Consider the following 26,855-nt stretch of genomic DNA (forward strand, 5'->3'; position numbering starts at 1 on the left):
CTGCCTTGCAGGCTAAACTGTTGTCAGTCTGAAGGAGAGGTGTATTCTGCCCAGATCTCCTGCTCAGATCACTCTCACATGACTCAGCTCTCCTGGTTGAGCTACACTAAGTAGGGTATGTGCCATGTGCCTATACAGACCGGCGCGCTGCTCTGTATTCCCTATGTGTGCTTATGTACAAGTGATGGCCCGCGTGGCTGGCCACCTTATTTTTTCCACTTATGGGGTTCCCCTGAAAGCTCGCGGTCTCATGTGGATGCTTGGCGCGCACGGCGTTGACAAAGTGTTCCCGTAGCGTTAGCTAAACTTACGCAATACGAGAGAACCTCTCGTAAGAGAACGATACTCGGTTACTAACGTAACCTCAGTTCTCTCTAGAGAGGGAACGAGTATTGCGTAATCAGCCGTGCTCGCGCCACGAGCGACTTCGCTTCAGTCGACGAAAACCAGGGAAGTCAGCATACAGCCCCTAGTGTTATACGCTAAGCCACGCCCATTCTGGCGAGCTGTGACGCTATGAAGGCGCGGGCGCCCTTCATTGGGCGTGACGTCACGCCGGGCTCACTGGTAGGCTGCAGCAGTTGCCCGCAGGGCAGCCAATGAGCACGCTAGATGGCCTGCTCTAGGTCTGCTAGCTGCTGCACTGCGTTGACAAGGAATACAAAATTAAGGATAATTTTTTGGCTTCAGTATCTCGAGAAGATGATTCTTTCCCGTAGCGTAAGCTAAACTTACGCAATACTCGTTCCCTCTCTAGAGAGAACCGAGGTTAAGTAAGTAACCGAGTATCGTTTCCGCTCGTACTGTGTGGAGTCCTTGACAAATGCGGAAGTTGTAGTTGTAGCGTCTATCAAGCTACAAACGTTAGCTTGTTTCGTGCAGTCGTTACGGAACACAGTTATTCTTTACCGATTGCAGCTGGTTCTGTCGACAAAGCATTCTTAATTTTATATTTTCCAAATGTAGCATTCGTTAATAGTTATGTTTATGTAAGGGAAGTATTATTGCTTTAGATTTGTGTTTAGTTTATTGACATTGTTTATCACGTCTGATGTTTATGGCCATGTAAATAAATATAGCATGTGTTACACATAAAGATTAATCAGTATTTTGCCAAATGATGTAGGTATGTTCGAATGTACTTTTACAACAATTGTTTAGAACACGTAAAACTGCACAGCGTTATCACAATAATGATTTCGACATACAGTAACATCTATGATAACCAATTTAGTATTAAACCTTATTTTTCTTGCGGTTAATTCATTTTAATGAAATAAAAGTATGACAAGTATTCGCGGAATTACAGTTAATTTTCGGAGGCGTTTCAGAATGGAATTCACTGACAGAGAGAAGGCAAAACTCACATCATGTTTATTTTTCTTTATTTGACAAATTGTTTTTATTGTGACTATACTCAAAAAAATAGACACTTAACAGAATCTAATGATTTATAACACTGCCGCACTAAGGCAAAAGGTCGTAACTTCAATTTTTGCCGAAAATGAGTTGTTGTCATTTTTAGGACAATAAACATAAGTTTTATCATATAGACCAACATCAAGTTTCAATTCGATTATTTTTTGGGGGAAAAAATATGATGTTTTTGGCGTAACTTCAAAAAGCCAAGGTGAAACTGTGGTAGAAGCCCGTAACGTCAGTTACAATGTTATGCCTTCGTTTCTCGCTGCTCCTGAACACTCGAATGAAGTTACGGGCGCGCTGCCCTGCAGTTACGGCACTTTGCCTTGTTCTGACCGACCATCAAAGTATTGCCGCGCTGAAGTTACGAGGTTATGATGTAACAATTAAATCACCTCAGACACACACGTACATGTTTCACAGTGATTGCTTTTGTTGGATTGTTGAAGAATGGCATACTCTCGGGGGAAAATGATGGTGGAGATGGCTTTGAAACGTTAGCACCAAGATCAAGGTAAGAATGACACACAACACAGGTGCATAAAAAAAAGATAATCTTTAAAATCCAGTAATAGCGGCAGCCTTTAGCTAGCGATACTACTACACAAACTAGACACAAACACGTTTCAAGCCATAATCAACAATTTATCCAGTTACAAGCGTAGCGGGTATCTTAATTCACAGCCCGTAATACATACAAGGCTACATGTACTGAAATAAAATGTGCTTCTCATAGGCTAGCTCTCGCCTGCCAAGGACAGTCCACTGGCTGAAAACTACACAAGATGGTTGGTTAGAGCCGCAACGACACACCCATTATACACCAGCAGCAGGAATGTAGTAATTTAGAGCCTACTTGAACCCTGGTTAAAATCGGTCACTACGTCCATATTTTTTTACAGTCTATGGTTAAAATCCATGTCAAACATCCGACAAGAAAACAAATCCATTACAATGCGGAACGTAGTTAGATACAGTTAGGGACACCTAATCTGTAGCCCCGCCTTAGCTCTGAAGCTCTTTGGCTATTATGAACAGGCTGCGGATGTCAAGATTGCAATGCTGGATTATTTTGTGTGTGTGTGTGTGTGTGTGTGTGTGTGTGTGTGTGTGTGGCCTGGTAAACCCTACATTATGGGGACAAAATGTCCCCATAAGGATGGCAATATCTGAAATCCTTGTTCGTGTGGGGACATTTTTTGGTCCCCATGAGGAAAACACCTTATAAATCATACTAAGTGATGTTTTTTGAAAATGTAAAAATGCATAAAGTTTTCTGTGATGGGTAGGTTTAGGGGTAGGGTTAGTGTAAGGGAATAGAATATACAGTTTGTACAGTATAAAAATCATTATGTTTATGGAAAGTCCCCATAAAACATGGAAACACTACATTACATCAATCAAAGTTGATTAACACCACTAAAATGTAGAAGATGTGGAATATTTAAAGGTTTCTTGAAAAGCTGATTCTAAAACTGAAGTGTGTGTGTGTGTGTGTGTGTGTGTGTGTGTGTGTGTGTGTGTGTGTGTGTGTGTGTGTGTGTGTGTGTGTGTGTGTGTGTGTGCGCGCGATCGAACAGTGGAAATATAAAAACATACTCCGTCATTTTGTTCATGATACAGGACATCATTCAAACTGCAAAGAGTTTACTTATTTGTGTACACTCGCAATAAAACACAACATTGTGCATTGGTTTTTATTTCTGTTTAATACTAATGGTAGTATTATTTTATACAGAAATAGGCCTACATTATTTATAATTCAGATGAGAATAAAGTTAGTGTTAATTAAAGTTTTAAGGAAAACAAATATATTGATCTGAAATATAGCAAATTAATTTTAAATTCATTCAGGTACAGTTACCAAACATCTCAAGGTCTTTTTGTCTTTTTATTAATTTAATTAATAAACTAATTATATAAAACTGTTGTCAATGCACTAGGCTACAAATAAACTGCTTCTATGCCTTTACTTTATTGATCAAACTTACTTAAAAAATACAACGCTTAAGACATTTATTTTCCTTTGGTGGTACAGCCTGAGAGATGCACAATAATAATAATAATAATAATAATAAAAGCCTTCTGCATTTTTGTTTTGCTTTTCCCTCCATTGTACCAAACACGTACCAAACCATGATGTCTGAACCGAACCGTGACTTCTGTGTACCGTGCCACCCCTAGTATATAGATAATTAAACTTAAACATTTTTTTTGTCCAACTGGCCATAGTGGGTGCTTTTTAAAGGGGGATACATCCTCCTGTATGTAATATTAATTAACTGCTTGTTTCTAATTAATGCTCTTTTATTCATTTCAGTTTCTGTAACACCTACGTCTGGAGACATTCAGCAGCATGTCCCCTGCAAAACTGGAGTGGGTCACAGTTCATGCATGCCTCCTGCAAAACTTAAGTGGACCATTTTGGATAGCTGTCTAGATCTTAGTGATGATCTATTATATGAAGCAGATGACTTTTTCATGACCAGCACACCAGATGCCACAGCAGTTTGTGCAGACTCCCTTCCACTCTCACTGATGGGAGCAGGGCCTTCCCTCAATGCACTGTCTGCCCTCATTTCTCTGACTGCTGAGCCCTCCATGTCACTCCCTGAGCTTATCCATGTCTATGTACCAGACCCACAACTTACACCCGCTGCACCAGCCTCAGCCCCAGAGATGACAACCGCACAATCCTTGTCTGTCCAAGAGCTTGTCCCAAGCTGTGAGGCCACAGCAAAATCAACTCCAGCTCCTCTTCCAGAGCCCATCAGTAGACCACCATTAAGGGTCCCATGTGGAATCAAGTGTCGGCGGCAATGCTCTGCTAAATTTTCAGAGGACCACTGAAAGAAGATATGGCGGGATTTCTGGGACCTTACATACCAAGAAAAGAGAGCCTTTGTATTTCATTGTGTCAGCCAGGTCACAAGGGCAAAGGTCTGTGCAAATCCAAGTAGGCGAAGCAGGTCTTTCATCTATAGGCTGAAAGATGCAGGCGAAAAACCACAGCAGGTATGCAAACTGTTCTTCCTTTCTACACTAGGCTATCATCCAACTAATGATAGCATAGTCCTGTCAGTAATGGGCAAAGAACTAACATCAGCCCTAGCCCCACCTGCTGACCTGAGAGAGACATGAGCCTGCAAACAAGCTTGACCTGGAACCCTTATATGCTCATAGTCTTTTAATCCAACCATCAGCCACTACAGGAGGGAGCATGCACCCTGCCGCCGGTATCTCCCCAGTGACATCAGCATCAAGCTGATGTTTGCTGACTACTTGGAGAAAGACCACCAGTGCAGCTATGACACGTATCGAAAAGCTGTAAGCTCAAAGAACATCAGTTTTGCCAAACTCGGAGAGGAGGAGTGCGAAATCTGTTTGTTTCAAGACCAGCACACAAAGGAAAAGCACCAGAAGGAGGCCCCAGAAAACTGTCCGCAGTGTGACAAGTGGAAAAACTATAAGGCCAAAGCTGTTGAAACCAGGCTACACTACCGTGCTGATGCAGATCGAGATTGGCCCGAGAGTACGTCAGTCAGAAGTGTTGACCTGCAGAAAGTGATAATGCTTCTTAGAATGCCTGGTGTGAAATCTGCGCTCTTCATCAGGCGCATCTGTGTTTACCACGAGACATTTGCATCCGTGGGAGGGAAAACCAACAAAAAGAAAAACATCTCTGTTCTCTGGCATGAAGGAATTGCAGGGCGGAGTGCAAAGGAGATCACATCTGCATATGTGGTGGCACTAGAAAAAGAGAGGGACTGCAAACATATCATCTACTGGGTTGACAACTGCAGTGCCCAAAACAAGAGCTGGTGCCTTCTTTCATCTCTTGTGTCCTTGGTCAACTCCAATATTCTAGAAACTGAAGATGTCACCCTAAAATTCTTTGAGCCTGGTCACACTTTCATGAGTGCTGACAGTGTGCAACATGGCGTGGAACAAGAGATGAGATGCAGACCAGGAGGAGTGGTGTATGATTTTGAGGATTTTGTGTCAATTGTCAAAAACTCAAATTCTAAGAAGATGGAGGTCATGGAACTCAAAAACGAGGCCATCAGGGACTGGGTGAATGGCCATTCCCTGGCAAAGCTGAAGAAAATGCCCAGACTGGCGGACCTGAAAGTGATCCAACTGCGACGTGGGTCAAGGTCCATGTGGGTCAAGACATCACATACGGCAGAAGAGTTCATGGAGGTTGACTTCCTACAAAAGAAGTTCAGCACCTGCATACCCTTTATCTTAAGATCTCAGGACCTGGGTGTTGAGGAGGTTAAGAAGAAGGGGATTTAGCAGAATCTTGTTCCCCTGATGCCAGCTACCAGGAGCTTTATCTGGAGGTCACTAACTGTGCGAAATGACTGTGAGGATGAAGAATAGGGAGGGGAACAATCAGGCTTCATGCCCTTCTGCAGACTCACACAGCTCTGATGTTTACACACACACACACACACACACACACACACACACACACACACACACACACACACACACACACACACACACACACACACACACACACACACACTTCAGTTTTAGAATCAGCTTTTCAAGAAACCTTTAAATATTCCACATCTTCTACATTTTAGTGGTGTTAATCAACTTTGATTGATGTAATTCATGTTAATTAAAACCTATTATACTTTTCCAACTATTCTGACTACTTCAATTTCTTGTTTATACTGTACATGTGAAACCATTTTTATCATAGTGTTAAGTGTTATTTTAACATTGTGCTATAAAATAGAAGTTAAGGTCTTTTGCCTTAGTGTGACCGATTGTCATTTTGTGGGCAATGCTAAGGCAGAATACAGTAACTTCCGAAAAAGGGTCAAAGGTCAAATTTGAGTTAAAAAAAAATGTAGAAAGGTTAATACAGGTATACACTACAAAATGTGAAAATTACAATATTATACCTATAACTCAATTGTCAGGACATTAAGATAACTTTAAAGTCATTTTTCTCAGTTTCACACTCTGGTGAGTTAAGGTCTTTTGCCTTAGTAGGGCAGAACACTTATATGTAAGATCAAAATCAACAGAGTATTTTGAGTCTCTTTTGCACTGATAAGAAAAAAAGTGAGCTGGTATCGCCCGGCGATACTGCCGACACCAGAGGGTTAAGAGCCCCTAAAATTTTGGCCCCATCAAAGCCCAGAGAAGTCGTAAAAAAATAAAATAAAATAAAAATCCTTAGGAAAACGTCTACGGTTACGTATGTAACCCTCGTTCCCTGAGTAGGGAACGGAGACGTTACGTCGGATGACAACGAATGGGGTGTCGCTTAGAAAGCCTATCAACTTCGAGTATTACAAAACGAGCCAATGGCAAACAAATGCCATGGGTCTGCGGAATTTGCATGGCGTAACTCCGCCCCACCTCGTGGGTATAAAAGGAGGAAGCCGGCAGCAAGCAGATATGTTTCTTCGCTGAGGAGCCAAGACTGAGCTCAGGCGATCCCCGAGGTACAGCGGAAAGTGGCAGGCAGACGTAACGTCTCCGTTCCCTACTCAGGGAACGAGGGTTACATACGTAACCGTAGACGTTCCCTTTCGTTGTCACTCCGAGTTACGTCGGATGACGACGAATGGGGTTAACAGTCTAATCACGCCACCTTCTCAGCTGTCTTCCAGTGCCCTGCGTAAATCGAGATCCCTGTCGAGACTGGACGAAGGACTCCATTTAACACAGGAATACCAAGGTACACTGGGAAGCATATCCCAAGCTAGGGGAAGTATGCAATTAATGCCAACCCGGGGGGGGGGGGACTTAGAGAATACACATATGACCCGAAGGAGCATATGGAGAACACTGGGGTATCCAGCTGCAGGTGAAATACTTCAACCCCAGGGGTGGCAAGGTGGCTTGCCAAGGGAAAGAAACATGCTCCGAGAGGCTTACAGTGGAAATACACATGTGGGGGGCGCTCAGGGGAGGGACCATGCACACGGGAGGCACCTAGCCGACGCACAGGCAATAGACACTGGCGTCAATGTCAGGAGTGCTGGAGGAACTCAGGGCTTTTGGGGAAGCTCACCTGAGGAGAATATCGCACGTATCCAGTCCATGGAGTGGAATGGCGAGCAAGCGAAGACACCTGAGCGGGTCCAGTACTAGCTGGTTGAAGCGAGTACATGAGAGGACACTGGCTCCACTCGGAGATTGTAGAATCTGGTGAATGTGTTAGGTGTCGCCCAGCCTGCAGCTCTGCAGACGTCTGTTAGCGAGGCGCCATGCGCTAGAGCCCAAGAGGATGCCACACTCCGGGAGGAGTGGGCAGTCACACCTAGGGGGCACGGTCGACCTTGCTGCTGGTATGCCAAAGCAATGGCGTCCACTATCCAGTGAGACAACCTTTGCTTGGAGAGAGCCTTTCCCTTCAGCTTCCCACCATAACAGACAAAGAGCTGGTCTGAGGTCCTGAAACACTGCGTCCTGTCTACATAGGCGCGGAGAGTGCGTACTGGACAGAGCAGTGCCAAGGCTGGGTCTGCCTCCTCCGGGGGCAGCGCTTGCAGGTTCACCACCTGGTCCCGGAAGGGAGTGGTAGGAACCTTGGGCACATATCCAGGCCGGGGTCTCAGGATCACGTGAGAGTAAGCCGGCCCGAATTCCAGGCACGCTTCGTCAACGGAGAATGCGTGCAGGTCCCCTACCCTCTTCATGGAGGCCAGAGCAACCAGGAGTGCTGTCTTCATAGACAGGAATTTAAGCTCGACTGATTGCAGTGGCTTAAACGGAGCACTCTTCAGGGCAGTTAGAACCACTGAGAGGTCCCAAGAGGGAACGAGAGGAGGGCGAGGAGGATTTAGTCTTCTCGCTCCTCTCAGGAACCTTATGACCAGGTCGTGCTTCCCCACCGACTTACCTTCGATGAGGTCATGGTGTGCGGCAATAGCGACAACATAGACCTTCAGGGTGGAGGGAGACAGCCTTCGCTCCAGCCCCTGTTGAAGGAAGGAAAGCACAACGCTGATCGAGCATCTCCGGGGGTCTTCTTGGTGAGAAGAGTACCAGCTGACGAAGAGGTTCTACTTCAACGCATAGACGTGTCTCGTGGAAACGCCCTAGCGGAAGTGATGGTAGCCACCACCGCTGGTGGTAGGGAACTCAAACCTGCCTCGTCCCGTCGAGGAGCCACACGTGGAGGTTCCAGAGATCGGGACGAGGGTGCCATAGGGTGCCCCGTCCCTGAGAAAGAAGGTTCTTCCTGGTGGTATTGATATTGATATATTGATATTGTCTGATCAGACTAGTACGTGTTGACCCCTGAGCAGCGCCCGGAAGCGGTGCAGGGCAAGGCGTACTGCCAACAACTCGAGGCAATTGACATGCCATAGCCGCTGGGGCCCTGTCCAGGAGCCCGCAGCAGCATGTCCATTGCACATGGCGCCCCAGCCCGTGGTGGAGGCATCTGTTGAGACAACAACATGCCGGGAAGCTCGTTCCAGGGGGACACCTGCCCTGAGAAAACTGAGGTTCGACCACGGGGTGAAGAACTGACGGCAGGTCGGAGTAACTGGTACTCGGAGCGTGCCGTGTTGCCATGCCCACCTCGGGACTCAGTCGCGAAGCCAAAGCTGAAGCGGTCTCATATGAAGCAATCCGAACGGCGTGACCGCGGCTGCAGATGCCATATGCCCCAGGAGCCTCTGAAAGAGTTTCAGTGGAACCGCACTCCTCCCCTTGAATTGTCTCAGGCAAGTCAGCAGTGACTGCGCGCGCTCGCTCGTAAGCTGCGCGCACATGGCGACCGAGTCGAAGTCCATACCGAGAAAAGAGATCCTGTTGCACGGGGCAAAGTTTGCTCTTCTCCCAGTTGACCCGAAGGCCCAGACGAGCTAGGTGCCGAAGCACTAGGTCCCTGTGGTCGCAAACCTGATCTCGAGAGTGAGCTAGGATCAGCCAGTCGTCGATATAACTCAGGATGCGAACCCCGTGTTCCCGAAGGGGAACAAGGGCAGCCTCGACGACCTTCGTGAAGATGCGAGGAGACAGGGCTAGCCCGAAAGGGAGAACTGCGTACTGGTATGCCTGCCCTTCGAAAGCAAACCGGAGGAACGGTCTGTGTCGAGGAAGAATGGAGACATGAAAGTAGGCGTCCTTCAGGTCGATCTATGCAAACCAATCCTGGGGCCGTATGCAATCGAAAACGCGTTTGGCGGTGAGCATCTTGAACGGCATCCTGTGAAGGGAGCGGTTCAGCACGCGCAAGTCCAGGATTGGCCGTAACCCACCGGTTTTCTTGGGGACAATGAAGTCGGGGCTGTAGAAGCCGGACCTCATCTCGGCTGGAGGGACAGTCTCGATTGCACCCTTCGCCAGCAGGGTGGCAATCTCTGCTCTCATGATGGGGGCATTGCCACCGGCCAAAGTGGAGCGGACTCCCCTGAAGCGGGGAGGAGACCGTGCGAACTGAATCGCATAGCCGAGCCTGATGGTCCGCGCGATTCAGCGGGACAGACGGGGAAGCTCTAACCAGGCTCCCAGGAACTGAACCAGCGGGACCATGCGAACCACAGGTGTCCCCCCGGAGGGGCAGCGAAGCGGAGTAACTGGCCCAGACGTGGACGGCGTAGCGGCCCAGTGTGGGGGCACAGTTAGCAACCGCGCCCTGGCAGAGGGGGCCAGGGGAGGACCAGGCTGCTCGTCCCGCGGGGGCCTGCTCTGCCAGGGGTCTGGCGACAGAGGGGGACAAGGGCGAAGCGGTCCGTGGACGGCACGCCGTGTCAACCGCCTCTGGGACAGAGGGGGGCGAGGAGAGCACGGCTTGTGGGCGGCACTCTGTGTCGCCCGAGAACTCTGTGAGCTCAGGGAAGAGGGGATTGTTTCTGTCTTTAACCACATTAGGGTGCTGCCCACCCGTGGGTGAGCAGCGGGGAGTGGAGAACAATTCTCCCCTGGCCCTCCACCGGGGGAAGGACTGGTCCTGCTACCACCTCCTGAGAAAAAACCATCATCACTGAGCAGCCCGTCTCAGGAGCGCCGCTTGGCCCGGCGTTTAGCGGGGCCGGGGCATGAGAGGGCTGAGGCGCCTTCTTGCGGCTACCTCCGCGACCGGCCCTGGGTGGAGGCTGCTGCGTGGTCCGGGCGGGAGCCGCAGGAGGGCGCCCTCGGCGGGAAACAGGTCGAGGGGTCTGCCCGGCCGGCTGGGTGGAGGCAGCAGCGGGCCGGCGGGGCAGAATGTGTTTGATGGCCTCGGTCTGTTTCTGGGCAGTTCGAAATTGTTGGGCAAAATCTTCAACTGCACCGCCGAAGAGGCCGGCCTGGGACAAGGGGGCGTTAAGCAGATGGGTCCGCTCCGCGTCCCGCATATCAGCCAGGTTCAGCCACAGATGTCTCTCCTGGACCACAGCTGTGGACATCACCAGACCTCATCAAAGAGCCGTGGGTCTGTCCTACCCTCGTGCATGTCTCTGAGCATCTGGGCCTGGTAGACCTGCAGAGTGGCCATAGCATGCAGTGAAGCAGCCGCCTGTCCCGCCGCTCTGTAAGACTTCGCCACCAGGGTCGACGAAAATCTACAGGCTTTGGATGGGTGCTTAGGCTCGCCCCGAGAAGAAGCACTCTGAGGACATAGTTGCATGGCAACAGAGCGTTCAACCGGGGGAAGCCCAGTGTACCCACGGGCAGCTGCCTCATCGAGGGGAGGAAAGGCGAATGAGACCAGCGAGCGGTCCCGAGAAGACAGGGGGGTCTTCCAGGACTTCGAGATCTCATCATGCACATCCGGGAAGAAAGGTATTGGGGTTTGCCGAGGACGAGGGTCGGCGGCCTTACCCAAAAACCAATCGTCCAGCCGCGAGCGCTCAGGACAGGGTGGAGGCCTCCACTCAAGTCCGATGCTCGCGGCTGCCCGGGAAAGCATGGCCGTCATCTCTGGATCAGACTCGAGCACAGCCGTATGCACACCGGAAGGTGGCAGCTGTGACGAGCCCTCACTTCCAGAAGACTCAAACCCCCCTAGTGATGCTGCAACAGACATGGCATCTTTCTCTGTAGCTTCAACTGAAACACGCGGGCCACCAGAGGGTAGACCCGCGGGAATCAGCAGTTTGCTAGCGGGCACCGTCATTGAAGAGGGGGGCTGGGGTCGCGGACACATAGTCGGCGCCTTGTTCCAGACCGTAACCCTCAGGTCACCCTGGCCACCAGCCGCAGGGCGGGGGGTGGATGAGGGGACTCTCACTCTTGCGAGTTCACGGAGTCTCGACCATAATGACGCGATGGTCATGTTCCCACAGAGAGAACATGAGTCATCCACGAGCGCTGCTCTAGCATGATCAATGCCCAAACATACTATGCAACGCTCGTGCCCATCAGAGTCGGATACCAATCTGCCGCAACCAGAAGTACACGGGCGAGACATCTTTAAAAAGACGTGCCACGTATAAGCTCTTTTTGTGAGAGAAAACTCAAGTGTTGAAGAACCCGGGGAGAAACGCCCCGACTGGCAGACCACTGCAACAGATCAGCAGGAAGCACGCTCTCGCCGTAGATCGCCGTCACACCAACACTCGAGGTACTCGTTTGTAAAGCTGACAATTCAGAAATGGCTTGTGGAGAGAAGAATACACTTGGCTCCGAAGCGAAAACATATCTGCTTGCTGCCGGCTTCCTCGTTTTATACCCACAAGGTGGGGCGGAGTTACGCCATGCAAATTCCGCAGACCCATGGCATTTCTTTGCCATTGGCTCATTTTGTAATACTCGAAGTTGATAGGCTTTCTAAGCGAAACCCCATTCGTCCACGTGACAACGAAAGGGAACAATAGGGCCTTCGCTCTTTCAGGGCTTGGCCCTAATAATTCTTACGAAAACAATAGGGTCCTGCGCCATTTCAGGGCTTGGGCCCTAATAATAATAACAAATAATTCTAAGAAAAACAATAGGGCTCTGCGCCCTTTCAGGGCTTGGGCCCTAATAAGTAATAATAACAAATAATCCTAAAGACCACAATAGGGCTCTGCGCCCTTTCAGGGCTTGGGCCCTAATAAATAATACTTAGGAAAACAATAGGGCCTTCGCCTTTTAAGTTTAAACAGACTCATGTAAATAGCATATAAACTGTTCAGGTGTTTAATTGGGGTTGGGACTAAACTCTACAGGATAGAGGCCCTCCAAAACCTAAGTAGAAAAGCCCTGCTGTAAATAGCCTACAATAGTTCTGTTCTGTGTATTTTATTTGTTCTGAAAATCAACATGGCTTTCTTTTTTTAACTTTCAACTTTCAATTCCCCTCAACATTCCCAATCAACATTCGAAAACAATAAATATCACATTAAGGTATGTATTCAAATATTGCATTATATCCGTGTGTACTTGAGCCTGTCAATCAACATTGATGTGCCACATTCAGGCTGAACTTCCTAGACCAAAAGCCTCGTTCAGACTGTCAATCCAATTCCGATTTTTGTGAATATCCAATTATATGAAATATTCTGAAAGTTGCTTCAGAAACAATGGCGTGCTATTGCAAAGTGCAGGTGTTGAGCAGAAAATGACAATATAACAGAGACTTTCTGTTTTGATACTTGCGGAGAAGACAACATGGAATAAAGCCACACATACCAGCCTGCTACATTTCTGCTGCTGCCTCATGAGATGCAGCTATTGCAAACCCCTCCATGTTGCGGTTGTTGTTGTTTTTGGTGTATACCTACCAACGTGACGTCATTGTTATAGAAACCAATACATATTTTCCAATATTTCGGAAAATTAAAGAGCAGCATTAGACACACAAATCAGATCTGAAGAGTTGTGATACACAATGTGGTCAGTCAATAATCTAAAGTCAGATTCCAGTCAGATACACAAATAAACGGATTTGGACTGACAGTTTGAATGTAGCCCTAAACCTCTGCCAAAAGTGCATCTGCGTTAAGCAATTAGAATGTAAAATGTACAGGTTGTTATTCATAAGTAATCGCTGAGACCCAGAATGTACCCCACCTAAATGTATGGTCAGGAGCCGCTATTGGGCTCAACAATTATTAACAATTATATTAAATATTTTGAAAAAATAATAAATCAAACATACAAGTCATTGTCTGTGCAGGCCCAGTGGAACCCTCGTTTTTCTAAAACCTCTATAAGTCCTGGGATGGATCCCTGAGTGCAAGACTCCCTAGATAGACAAAAACAGAAGAATGGCCATAGATTAGTGTCATATAAAAATATAACTATACAATGTTTATTTACCTTCTCTTGGTATGTGTTCTGTGCACAGTGATAATTAACTGCGCCATTCACACAGCAATTACATCAAGGTCGCCAGTTCACTGTATTGTAGTTCATTAAACCAGGGCATACACTGTACGATTTCAGCAATGTTTTTGTTAAAAACCATCTCTCACTGTACGAGTAAATCGCATGTGAAGTAAAATCAAAGCTCACGATTTATGTTCTCACACTATACGGTCTGATCATCTAGCTGCGGCTCGACTGCTCTCACTATACGTGTGAAATATGCGCAATAACCCCCCATGCCAAGTTGCGCCGTTAGACCATAATGTTGTGTATCCAGAGATATCGTCAAAAGCATCAGCTATCTGTGATATCAAGAGAATTTGGCATTTCCAATTTATGTATTCAATTATTATTATTACTTATTATGTTATTAAATATGTTGATTGGTGCCTCAAAGAATTAAGCCGATTGATTTAAGAATACAGGTACTGATCATAATTGAATTATTGAAATATGTGAGATTTGTTTTTAAGCTTTTATATTGTAATATGTGTGTTTTATGTTTGATGGTTTTAAGTGTTTTTAGTTATTGTAGATATTTTATAGGGCAATCATGAATTGTATTTTCTTTGTTTGTTTTTGTTTTTTACAGATGATGCACGATTGCAGTTCCCTTTCAGTTCGGTCACGTTCGAAGTAGTCGGAGGTACTGTACTGATTGGGATCACGCTTAGGGAGCCTGTCATCTTCCAGTATTGATAAAACGGCCAATGCACATTGGCGTGCGAAATTTGCATCTCACACTCCGCCCCGCGGTGCAGGTATAAATACGGAAGTGGATGCACGCACCATTTGACTTTTGCTTCGGAGTCGATCAGTCTTCACGTCGATGTCTCTGAAGAGTGTTGATATTTTCAACGAGCAAGTGTGTCGGTGCTTCTTCTTGAAGTCTCTCCCGGTGCTGGTGTTTCTACAGCGCGAGTGCAGTGGTGGTCGCGAGCCTTCTGAGCTCTCAACTGCTGTTTTAACAACATTCCTTTTTGTGTTTGTTTGTTTGACGGTCGGTTGAGGGCGAAGAAAGTTAGTGGGAGAAAAAAACCTTGGGAGAACCCAGGCTCAGTCGGGGGGCCAGTCCTCCTTTGGCCAAAAAACGAACAGTGTATGATTATGATTTAGGCGCCATAATAGGTCAGAAGTCAGATTGGATCAGAACTTTCTCAATATTTATCCAGTTCATCTGGTTAGGGGTCGGAGTCATCACGCCAGTATGGAGATGAGTTTGTTGAGGTGTCCATGAGGCCTTCAAAGTGTTGATGAGGCTGGCACTTCAGGGATGCGTTGTCGTCGTGTCCATGTGATGGTCCTTCATCAGATCTGGATATGGCCTTGTTCCGGCGGTTTGCGGTAAACCTCGGGATAAACAGAGAGACTAATATTAGCGTAGACGCCATCCTTCTTAAGATGTACAAAGTACATCAGGATTTATGGGAAGTGTTCCCGGTTCCGGCTGATCTAAACTATGCAGCCTAACATTGAATTATAGCAATCTATAATGTGTTATGTGTATGCTAAGCCAAAGAGATGTGTTTTTAGTCTAGATTTGAACTGACAGAGTGTGTCTGCTTCCCGGACAATGTTAGGAAGATTGTTCCAAAGTTTTGGTGCCAAGTAGGAAAAGGATCTACCGCCAGCAGTTGATTTTGATATTCTAGGTATTATCAACTGGCCAGAAAGGTACAGTACAGGCTGCACCATTCCTGTCAGTGTTGCTGCGATCATTCCCCTGTGTGCTCCGGCACTGGTGAGAGTCCAATTTCCTGAAAGAGCACCACGGGTGCGTTTGCGTCTTTTTCAAGATGTCATTCCACGCGTGCGTTTCTGGATGCGGTCATTCCCTGTCCCCCGCTGGCAGTCACAATAGTTGCATCACGTATTTGAGCTTAAAGCACGCTGAAACAGCTTTTGTGGATAGTTCATGTTTCCACAACTGTTGTGGTGTTGAGATCGAGACTCGCCTTCATGCATGAAGGTGGAGTCCCCATTACCATGCACCGCTCTAGGGCGCCGTGTGGGATGGGTGGTCTGAGGATTATAGTGACGTCTTCCCCGCCCGGTAACCAATCCCTGTGGGCCCCTCACTCCTCTATCACACCACAGCCGGTGGAGCCCCCCGTTGAGGAGTGCTTGTCCCTCTATAATGGAGCTGTTTCATTCGGGGCCCCTACAGAGGACAGGATGTTGATCGCAACATCAGAGGGTGAGCTGAGCTCTGGAGATGATGACTCAGTTGCGTTACCCCCTTCGGACAGAGTAACTTTGCCTGAGCCAGATCCAGAGATGTCGGCTATGATGAAACTGGGCGCCGAGGCATTCAGGCTCGCGTGTAATCCTCCACCATGTCCCGAACAGTCTCTGTTGGATGATTGGTTTCTCGGGCCGTTTCTTCATGCCCTTTTTTCCCGAAGTGCATGAAGAGCTTACCAGGTCGTGAACGGCACAGAAGGCTGAGATTCTCTGCCAGAAACTGCCTGAGTTGCTCCTTCCCCCTCACTACCTTTAACGGAGGAGCGGTGAAGGGTTACGAGGATAACCCTCCAGTGGAACAGTCTGTCGCGATGATGCACCTGTGTCCGGCGACCGCTACCTCGTGGAAGGGGGATCCTCATCTCCCCTCAAAGGCCTGTGATTTGTCATCCGTTTTTACGGCCAGAGCTTACAAATCCTGTGGGCAAGCCACTTCCTCCCTGCATGCCATGCCTTGCTACAGGTCCATCAGGCCAAGGCACTCATGGACATGCGCGAGGGTAGCCCAGGCCGTGCGCTCATAGGTGAGCTCCGCACTGCAACTGACCTCGCCCTCTGCCACAGAGATGCAGACGGAGGCCATCCGGCACATCCTACCCCGGTGGCACGCTGCTGCCTCCACCCCTCCGCCGGTGGCAGATCCTAGGCCACCGCAGAAGCAGCCTCCAACCAGGCCTCAGCGTGGAGCCGCCCCCGCAGGCAGGCCGCCCAGCCAGTCTCAGACACTGCCAAACCAGTTGGCAAGCGTCCATGAGACAGACCACCCAGGGATGGGGGAACAAGCTCTTCAGCTGGTTACTGTTCCACCGCTGGCTCCCCGGAGTCCAGTGATACCCGAATTATCAAAGAAAGAGCAAATTCCTCTGTTCCTGGGTCCCAAGCGGCCCAGACTGGTGGTGTGTGACACTGTAAAGCCTTGCACCCCTCAGCCCCCTCTTGTGTCGCCAGCCGGGAGCTGGTTGCGGTTCGCTTCTGGGGCATATGGCAGCCACACCCGCAGCCACAGTAACGCCACCCGGCTTGCTCCATATGAGACCGTTTCAGCACTGGCTTCACGGCCGACTCTTGAGGTGGGCGTGGCAGAGTGACACACTCCGTGTGATAATCACCCCGGCCTGCCGCCAAACCCTCAGCCAGTGGTCAGACCCTTCTGTTTCAGAAGGGTGGTCAGACCCGCAACTGTTTCTCCGGGACGTAGTGCCCCTAAAACAGGTGTCCAGGCATGCTGTGGTCTCCACAGATTCCTCCAACACCGGCTGGGGGGCCACGTACAACGGGCATGCAGTAGCGAAGATCTGGACTGGCCCCCAACTGCATTGGCACATCAATTGCCTCGAGTTGTTTGCAGTACATCTTGCTTTGAGACGCCTCAAAACGCCTTTTCTCTGTCCCATCTGCTCCTTGCGGTTATATGTGGACAGAATGCAAAGCCTCAGGACCTCAGACCAGCTCTTTGTCTGTTATGGAAGCCAGCAGAAGGGAAAGGCTGTCTCCAAGCAGAGGTTGGCCCACTGGATAGTGGATGCCATCATCTTGGTGTATCAATCCCAAGATGCACCATGCCCCCCTGGGTTGCGAGCCCACTCTACATAAAGTGAAGCTTCAGCCTGGGCATTGGCACAGGGTGCCTCGCTGACAGATGTTTGTAGAGCTGTGGGCTGGGCGACACCAAACACGTTTGCTAGATTCTATAGCTTACGTGTCGAGTCGGTTGCTTCCCGTGTGCTCTCTTCAATAGAAGCCAGTCTACACTGTAAGCCCTGTTCGAAGTGTCGGTTTGCTGTGCCATTCCCCTCCTATGGACCGGATACGTGCGCCATCCTTGCTCCAGTAGTGTTCCTCTTTAACCAAACCCTGTCGCGTTCCTCCACACCCTTCGGCAACGGAAGTGGCGGAGCGTCTGATGCCAGACCTAACACTCGTATGCACTGGTGGAACCTGTGCTATGCTGGATCCGTATGTTGTGATCCCTACGGCGAACCCATATGTGTATTCTTCCACAGTAAGGCGAGCCCGTGTCTTTCCCTTGGCAGAGCCCACTCTGTCGTCGCTAACCGGTGAGTCTCCCCGTATTATAGGCTGGAGCCACCTCAGTGACATTCGATATGTTGTACTGCCCGGTAACTAGGGATGGGTACCGAGACCCGGCATTAAACGGGCCCCGGGGCTGAATTTTGAAAGACCGCTGTATCGATAAGCTCGGACATTATTGGTTGTGCTGTCGGTACTGGAGAAATTTAGAAAATACACGTAGGCCTATTTATTATTGTTATAAAGACGTGGGGCTAATCTTGAACATGTTTATCTCGCCAGCCATTTCTATATTTAATAATATTAAACCATTTGTCTGTGATGCAATTTTGCTATTCGCACTCCAGAAGAGAGAGAGAGAGCGATCTCTCACACGGAGCCACAGCAAGCACAACACGACAGCCCTGCTTAATGAGTAACAATGAGGACAGAACTAAACATTCAAACGTGGTTACACTTTAGATCTGGAAAATTATTCTAATTTTATTTTAGATTTCGGCTTTCAAAGATTAGAAAAAGAAGATATTTGAGATGAAACCATTACAAACTAGACGCAACTGTCTAGCGCAACTTCCTTCCCTTCACAGCGATGCGCTGTCATTTCTTCCTAAAACCCAAACGTACAGTCAGAATCAGCACGATCGGTGATTGTTGTAAAATGCAGTCTCTACTGTTGATAAATTGCGGATGCATTTAATAATTAAAAGAGCAATTAAAAGCACAAAAATCTGCGCAAGAGACGCTGTTCACAATGCGACGCGCGCTCCGAAATGGACTGCAACGAGACAAGAAAAGTATACTTAACTTTGGGCTTCATGTGTGCATCTAAACTATCTAATATACATAAAAATATAAAAATGACCAGCTCTGAGATTCACTAAAACACAGTTTATTCATTTAAACACAGTTTATGTCTTTAAAGGACGTAAATAGTTGGGAGAAAATGATGGTGCATCAGTCACCTATTAGATCTGCACTCGGTCTTAAAGGGGCAGTAGTCTAATAAACCTGCTGGCGATTGAGCCAATAATGCGAATTAAACAACAAAAGGCAGAGAAAATCACTCACAGCTCTTGAATGAGTATTCTGAACTTTAATAAGCATTAATTTATCTATTAATTATTATCCGAATGTAAAAAAGAAAAAAACACCAAAAAGAACCGATAAGAATACCGTTAAAGTACCGGATCGATAAGCAGTATCGATAAGAGTAGTAATACCGTTAAAACCTTAACGATACCCATCCCTACCGGTAACGCCCAATCCATATGTGTAACCTCCACATTTACACCTACCTTTGGGCAGGATGTGGCTTTCGCAACATCTTCCTTTCCACCGAAACGGCATGCTTTCCCAGTGTTATCCAAGTCTTACTGAGTGGGTCTTGCGGAACAGCAGTGACTTCCCTGGCCTAAGCCCTGTCCCATCTCCGCCTCGGGGGGATCAGAAGGCTTTTGTCTAGGCACTGGAAGTTGGCAGAACTAGTGGCGTTTTAATGGGGATCCCAATCAGTACAGTACCGAACTGAAAGGGAAGGTCTCGCTTGCGTATGTAACCCTCTCGCTTACGTATGTAACCCCCAAATCCTTTAATGGGTTTGGGTTTTGCATGTTGAAGGGACAAAGTGATTTAATTCATTGTGAGATTGTGTTTTTTTTTTGTGTTGTTTTGGACAGTGGGGTTTCCATTTTCTTATATATGGTTTACTCCGTTAAGGTGTGTGTAGGGGGTTGTAGTGGTTTGATTAGGTAATTATTTTTGCTTTGGAATTTGTAGTGAAATTGTTTTATTTCTGATTGAGTGTTTATTTGCAGAGCAATTGCCAATTTATATGATTTAGGAACACTGTTGTCTGTAGTAGTTACAATTATTTGCTTGTTTTTTTTCTTTGCCATTTCTTAATACCTGTTGAGCTACTTTTGAATATTGTTTAATAAAAAACCTTTTTATATTTGCTAAGAAACACACTGTGGTGGCTACCCTCTTGAGGAATGTCATCTCTATCAAGATGATGGGGTTAGACATAAATCTCCCACTTCATTTTCTTTCTTCCTCCATTAAAGATTAAATGTTTTAACTTCTGTTTTTGTGCAGGCACAGTGAGGGAAACTGAGTTTAGGGTAATCAATTCGTAAACTCTGCTTCAACTGTGCAAGATTTGGAGCAGGCGTCAAAATATGTCAAAATATATATGACCATCTGATTACCAGTTGGGAGAGGTTAATCGGCTCTCATTTCCCCATGTGCACTACATGACGAACTATACACGACAAAGCTGAAATTCAGCCCGACTCTAAAAATACTCGCACTAGTCAGAATTCGACTCAAAATCAGACGAAAATTGCCCAGTGTATGCCTGGCTTAATGGGTCACTTCATGCATTTTCTCTGATCCGATAGCTATCCAATTGTGAAAAGACCAGGTGTAAATGCTCTCAGAAATCAAGCATAGCATTAGTTTTGGCAGGTCACGTCAGTCAAACTTGCGTCAGCTGACTTTCAGTTGATCCACATCTACCTATAGGAATATGACGCCTATCACAGCATCCCTATATGAGGTTCATTCAGTGGGATTCATTTATAAAAACAAATGTATGACAGAAAACCTGTCGTATGGCCTTTTCAATACAAAACTTGGCATTTATCAATATGGACGTGAGTGGTGGCTACGATCAAATCTCACGTCAGGTCTCATTTTGTCTATGCAAGTTTTTGAGATAGCATGAACGTCTCGGGTTATGACTATAACCCTTGTTCCCTGAGAAGGGAACGAAACACTGCGTCGAGAATCGACACTTTGGGGACGCTCCCTTAGCGTGCGCCTCTGAAGTAAGAATGAAACTAATCCAATCCTGATTGGTGTTGCGTCGTGATGTAACATGTGACGGCATAACCGGATGCATAAAAGTGACGCTGACACACACACACATCAGCTCTGCGATGAAGCAAGACGCTCTAAGGCCTCGAGGGGCGTGGCAGGACGACGCAGTGTCTCGTTCCCTTCTCAGGGAACAAGGGTTATAGTCATAACCCGAGACGTTCCCTTTCGAGGGAACTCAACACTGCGTCGAGAATCGACACTTTGGGGAACGAATGCCCACTAAGCCACGCACCGAAAACAGGCCTGCCCCGGAGTGAAACTGATTCAGGCACTCAGCTAGGACGAGAGCACGTGTGCGCCAAGCGTACTAGGGAGGTGCAGACTATAGAACCTAACAAAAGTGTGTGGGGTAGCCCAACCGGCTGCCTCACAGATCTCCTTGATGGGAACTCCCGAAAGGAGGGCCCTAGAGGACGCCATGCCTCTAGTAGAATGAGCCCTAACGGCCAAAGGTGAAGGGAAATTCCGCACCTTGTAGGCCTACTTATGGTTTGTATAGCCGGGAGCCCCTAATAGGTGATCCAAAACACACTACAGTAGGTCCGACCTCCTCCAAGAAGAGGACCTCTCAAGGTAATACTCGGAACTCTGACTGGCAGAGCAAGGAACCTCTCCTTTTCTGCCGACACATGAGGTGGAGGATGAAATACTTGCAGGACCATGGACCTAGCCATGATAAATTGCACTTAAGGCACATAGCTGGGTCTCGGATGCAGGATGGCCTTAACTCCGCCGGGGGCACACCCCAAGCAAACTGGCGATAATGCCAGGGCTTGGAGATCTCCCAGTCTCTTTAAAGAAATAGCTAAGAGAAAGGCTATCTTGAACGTGAGGTCCTAGGCGAAGCCGACTGGAGGTATTCGAAGGGAGCCAGGGATAGCCCTTCGAGAACCACCGCCAGGTCCCAGGAAGGAACCCTGGACCTGACTGTCGGTCTCATCCTCCAATACCATGGAGAAATAGTATGACCAGTTGGTGCCTCCCTAAAGGCCCAACATTTAGTGGTGCATGGAACGCCGCAATGGCAGCCACGTACACCCTACGTGTGGAAGGGGAGAGATTCGCAGAGAAACAATCTTGAAGAAACTCCAGAACTGAAGCCATTGGGCAGTTAACTGGGTCTAACTCAAGTTCTTTACACCAAGTAGAAAAATATTTCACTTGAGGCCATATAATCTCCTAGTAGACGGAGCCCTAGAGATAAGTATGGTTTCGACCACCCCAGATGATAGACCAGCATCTAGGTACTGAGCCCCCTCAGAGGCCAGACCCACAATTTCCACAGCTCTGGATGAGGATGGAATATAGTGCCCTCCGCCTGAGACAACAGACCCCTCCTCAGAGGAATCTGCCATGGCGGAGCTATCAGGGGTGAAATTAAGTCTGAAAACCATGCTCGGGCTGGCCAAAACAGGGCTATCAGAAGAGGACTGATGCCCTCCTGACGGACCCTCTCCAGGACCCCCTGGAGCAGAGCGATCGGAGGGAAAAGCGTACAGGCGAAGCCTCGGCCAGGCCTGTACCATGGCATCCAACCCCAGCGGGGCTGGATGAGTGAGGGAGAACCAAAGTGGACAGTGGGATGGACGTCCCTCGAGACGCAAACAGATCCACTTCCACTGGTCCAAACCTCTGCCATATGAACTCCACCACCTCTGGATGGAGTCTCCATTCCCCGGGCCTCAGCCCCTGCCTCGACAGGATGTCCGCTCCCTGATTCAGATCCCCCTGGACATATATTGCTCTTATAGATAATATTTTCCCTTGGGGCCATAAAATAATCTGATGCGCCAATCTGGATAGAGGGCGCGATCTGAGTGTTCTTTGTCGGTTTAGATAAGCTACCACTGAGACGTGGTAACCTTTGATGTCTGTGAGGAAGCTCCTCAGAGCCCTGAACACAGCCAACATCTCTAGGCAATTTATATGCCAAGAATGATGATGGTCCTGCCACAGACCCCTGGCAAAGCGGCCGTCCGAGGCCGCGCCCCAGCCAGCGAGGGAAGCGTCTGTCGAAACAGTTTCCCGGAGACATGACGCCCCTACCACTAGCCCTTGGGACAAGAACCAAGGTTTCTTCCATATTAATAGGGAACGAAGGCATCTGAAGGCACCGAACTGCAATCTGTACCCATAGAGATATATTCGGAAGGCGTTGCCATTCTTCTACAAAATCTACTAAGGGAACCAGCCCCTCGAGACTGGCCTCGGGTGTTTTCCGAGCACTATTCTCGACTTCCTGAAGCGGAGGACCGGCAGGATAAAAGTCGATACAGATTTTGTGACCATAGTCGGTGCCCTGTTGCAAGCTTTTGGGGCGAACGCCACGGAGTGCGTTCGCTGGAAATCGATGTGGCCCTAAGCGTCAAAGACGGCGTGACAACATCTTCTACCCTGAGGGCACCTGCTGCTAGAGGGCACCTGCTGGGGGGTGGGGGGGGGGGGGGGGGGGGTGTGCAAAATCGTCTGCAAAATCGTCCTAGAGTGCAGGCACGCACCAGCCTGACCTTTTCTTTTCTAAATATTTTACCAAAGGAACCAGGCTCTCGAGCCTGGCTCCGGGTATTAATCGGGATTCGTTCTCGACCCCCTGAAGCGGGTTTCCGGAAGGGCTGGACCAAAAAAGATTCTCGATTGGCGAACGCGAATGCTGCATGGCCGCAAAAATGTGGGGCGGACAGTGCAGCCTGCGTTCGCTGGAAACCGATGTGTCCCGAAAGGTTTTTAACGGCGGAAGAGCAACATCGATTTCCTGCACCATATAAGCCCAGCCAACCAGTGCAGAGGTGTCCCTGTTTGTTGGGCAGTGCCGGGGCTTAAAGTGAAGATGCCGGATCAGGAGAAAGATAGCACGCTAAAGCTTCCTCCATCTGCGGCAACTTGCCATAACCCGACTCTCTCGCACCCACCACATTCAAATAAACATATAATGAATGTGGTGAGATACCTAAAGAATGGTGTTTTTCCCAGGATCTACACATATATATTTATATTTTTATAAAGATCTGGGAAAAACAGTAAGCCCCGGCTCTGAGGTTGTGAACGGTGCTGCAGGAATCTCTCGTCTAGTTCATTTTGACGGGGATCATCCTGCTTATTTTGTGGCCAGCTCATATATTTTATATATATAAATATATTTATTTATATATTTATTTAGTCTGGCCACCGCACGCATCACAACCTCCACGAGCTCTACATAAGCAGAAACATAAGCCGGCGAGTGTGACTCATGTTGCTCGTTCCCGATGCTGAGCAAATCTACTTCCTTATAAACAGATAGCTCGAGCACTGGGCACTCGTCACGGGCAGAAGAAGCCGCATCACGGGCTTCTGCGTCGTGAACGAGTGTCATAGAATCTGCGGATGATGAGAGAAAAAGGTGCCTCAGCAGTCTCGTTCTCACCCACGAGATCCTTCTGCGATCTCCACGATCTAAGCCGTCGCGCCGCCTCAATGGACGCGGGACCCGAACCGCGGGGATCGTGAGCCTGGCCATCATCAGGAAATAATATAGCCAAGCGGGAGCGCAGCACTCTAATAGGAAGTGCTTCACAGTGTGCACAGGCAGCCCTCTCGAGAGCTGACACTGCGTGCTGCGCCCCTAAACAATACACACACACACAGCTGATGCGTGTCCCCACCCGTGGCATATATATTATCTTGGGCAGGGGTGCACACACTTAGTGTATTGTTCACTCGCCATAATACAGAGCTTTGCACAGACAAACAACACCAAATAAGACAGACAGTTTCACAGAGAGCGCTTGCTGAAGAGCTAAAGCTGATGTGTGTGTGTGTGTCAGCGTCACTTTTATGCATCCGGTTATGCCGTCACATGTTACATCACGACGCAACACCAATCAGGATTGGATTAGTTTCATTCTTACTTCAGAGGCGCACGCTAAGGGAGCGTCCCCAAAGTGTCGATTCTCGACGCAGTGTTGAGTTCCCTCGAAAGGGAACTTGCGTGCAGCATAGTAAATCTGGTGTAGAATTGTCAAATTAAAATTAATGTCAAATTAAAATTTAATTTGAATAGATGGATGTCTTTGACCCATTAAAAATAGCCTAGAACAATTTTTTCAAGGGGTTTAGCTTAACGTGCAAATAGCAGCATAAACAACAGAAAATGAGGATTCACACATCATCAAATCACACACCTGCAGTGCTTCTATGAACAGAGAAAAACAAATATAGCCTATAAAAGGAATAAAATAAACAGGACTACACAAAATATATTTCACTTAAATAATTACCAGATAAACAAAAGAAAAAAACTAAGCTAAGCTAAATTCTGTGAAACTCTAATGCAGTTTATTTGTTCCCTTTCAGGGAACTCGGACTGCGTCGAACAACACTTTGGGGGAACGCCCCTCAGCGTAGCATCTCTGAAGCATGAATGAAACTAAGCCAATCTCTGATTGGTGTTGCATCATGACGTCATGAGTGACGGCATACAAGTGGAAGCTATAAAGGACGCCGGCACACATGAGATGTCAGCTTTTTGTTCTTCAGCAAAGCGCTCTCTGTTTGACTTGTCTGTCGTATTTGGTGTTGTCTGTCACAAAGCATTACAACTATATATATATACATATTATGGCGAGCCCAAGTTTCACTCGGTGTGTGCATCCCTGCCCTCGTTATATCACGGGTGGGGACACACATCGTTTGTGTACACATTGTTTGGGAGTGGAGCACGCGCTGGCAGCTCTCGAGGGGGCTGCTTGCGAGGATTGTGAAAAACTTCCAATCAGTGTGCTGCGCTCCCGCCTGGCCATTTAAAAAAAAAAAAAAAAATGGTCAGGCTCGCGAGCCCCGTGGTGCGGGACCCGCGTCTGCTGAGGCGGCGCGGCAACGCTCTTCATGGGGCTCGCGAATGGGTCTGTTGCAATATAGAATCTATAGTGGCTCGGATCTCGCGTTTGCCGAGGCAGCGCATTGATTACGGGTCTACTCTACAATAAGATTCTGTGACTTGGATCTCGCGTTTGTCGAGGCAGCGCGTAGAACAAAGGTCTACATTGCAATACAGAATCTAGTGGCTCGGATCTCGCGTTTGCCGAGGCAACGCGTAGATTACGGGTCTACTTTGCAATAAAGATTCTGTGTGTGTGCGAGGCATGAACAGTCAGCCCCTGAGGGTGCTGGCTGTGTTCATTGAGAAATATCTCGACGCGTATATCCGTGCGCTTTCGGATGTTTCAGCCTCGCACCTGTTGACTTTCTTCTTGGGTTGGAAGCCAAATATATTGTGAACAACTCGAATCTCGCATTGCCGAGGCAGCGTGTGGATTACGAGACCGTATAGCCTAACACAAAACAGTATTGTCTGGTAATTATGGCTGCATTTAATTTTAAGAAATTAAAATGATGAAATATTTCTGCCTTTTGAATATCGGAAGTTAGATATTTAATTCAGCCTACCATTCAGATCGTGTTTCACTTATATAGTGTTTATGGCTACATTTATTTCTGAGGAATTAAAATGATGAGCAGCGAATGCAGGCTTGCGGGCATGCAGTGTTCCTTCTGCACATCAAAAATCGTTTTTCGATTCTTCCCTGCCGGTCCTCCGCTTTAGGGTATCGAAGACGAGACAAAAATAATAGGGCTATCCCCCCCGTGGAGGGACAAGCGAGAATTGCTCTTCTGCGGAGCCCTCAGAAAATCGATGTTTGTATCCAGTTTCAAATGCGCTTCGGGACACATCGGTTTTCAGCGAATGCGCGCTGCAGTGTCTGCCCCAATGGCTTGCGGCCAGGCAGTGCTCATGTTCGCCCATCGGAAACGGTTTTCGATTATTCCCTGCCGGTCCTCCGCTTCAGGGTGTCGAGAACGAAACCGAAAGAGCCTCCCCTCAGGGGAGCCCTCAGGAAGTCGATGTCTGTATCCCGCCGTTAAGTGCGCTTCGGGACACATCGCTTTCCAGCGAACGCACGCTGCTCTGTCTGACCCACAGGCTTGCGGCCAGGCAGCAATCGCGTCCGCCCATCGAGAATCGTTTTCAGTCAAACCCTGCCGGA

At 48.0% G+C, this 26,855-nt stretch overlaps 1 protein-coding gene and 1 long non-coding RNA gene across 2 annotated transcripts in view; one reads left to right on the forward strand and one right to left on the reverse strand.

Annotated features, from left to right (window-relative positions):
- Positions 1-26,855, forward strand: part of LOC143751722 (uncharacterized) — a 70,626-nt gene that overhangs the window by 35,038 nt on the left and 8,733 nt on the right. The window lies entirely within an intron of this gene.
- LOC143751717 (ADP-ribosyl cyclase/cyclic ADP-ribose hydrolase 1) overlaps positions 13,459-26,855 on the reverse strand; it is a 177,430-nt gene continuing 164,033 nt past the window's right edge. The window contains exon 7 of the mRNA XM_077244369.1: positions 13,459-13,555. Coding sequence (XP_077100484.1) covers positions 13,459-13,555 — 97 coding nt within the window. The remainder of the gene's footprint in view (positions 13,556-26,855) is intronic.

Source organism: Siphateles boraxobius, unplaced genomic scaffold (genome assembly GCF_051911475.1).
Source record: "Siphateles boraxobius isolate OS27281-9 unplaced genomic scaffold, OSU_SipBor_1 26, whole genome shotgun sequence".
Classification (NCBI taxonomy): domain Eukaryota; kingdom Metazoa; phylum Chordata; class Actinopteri; order Cypriniformes; family Leuciscidae; genus Siphateles; species Siphateles boraxobius.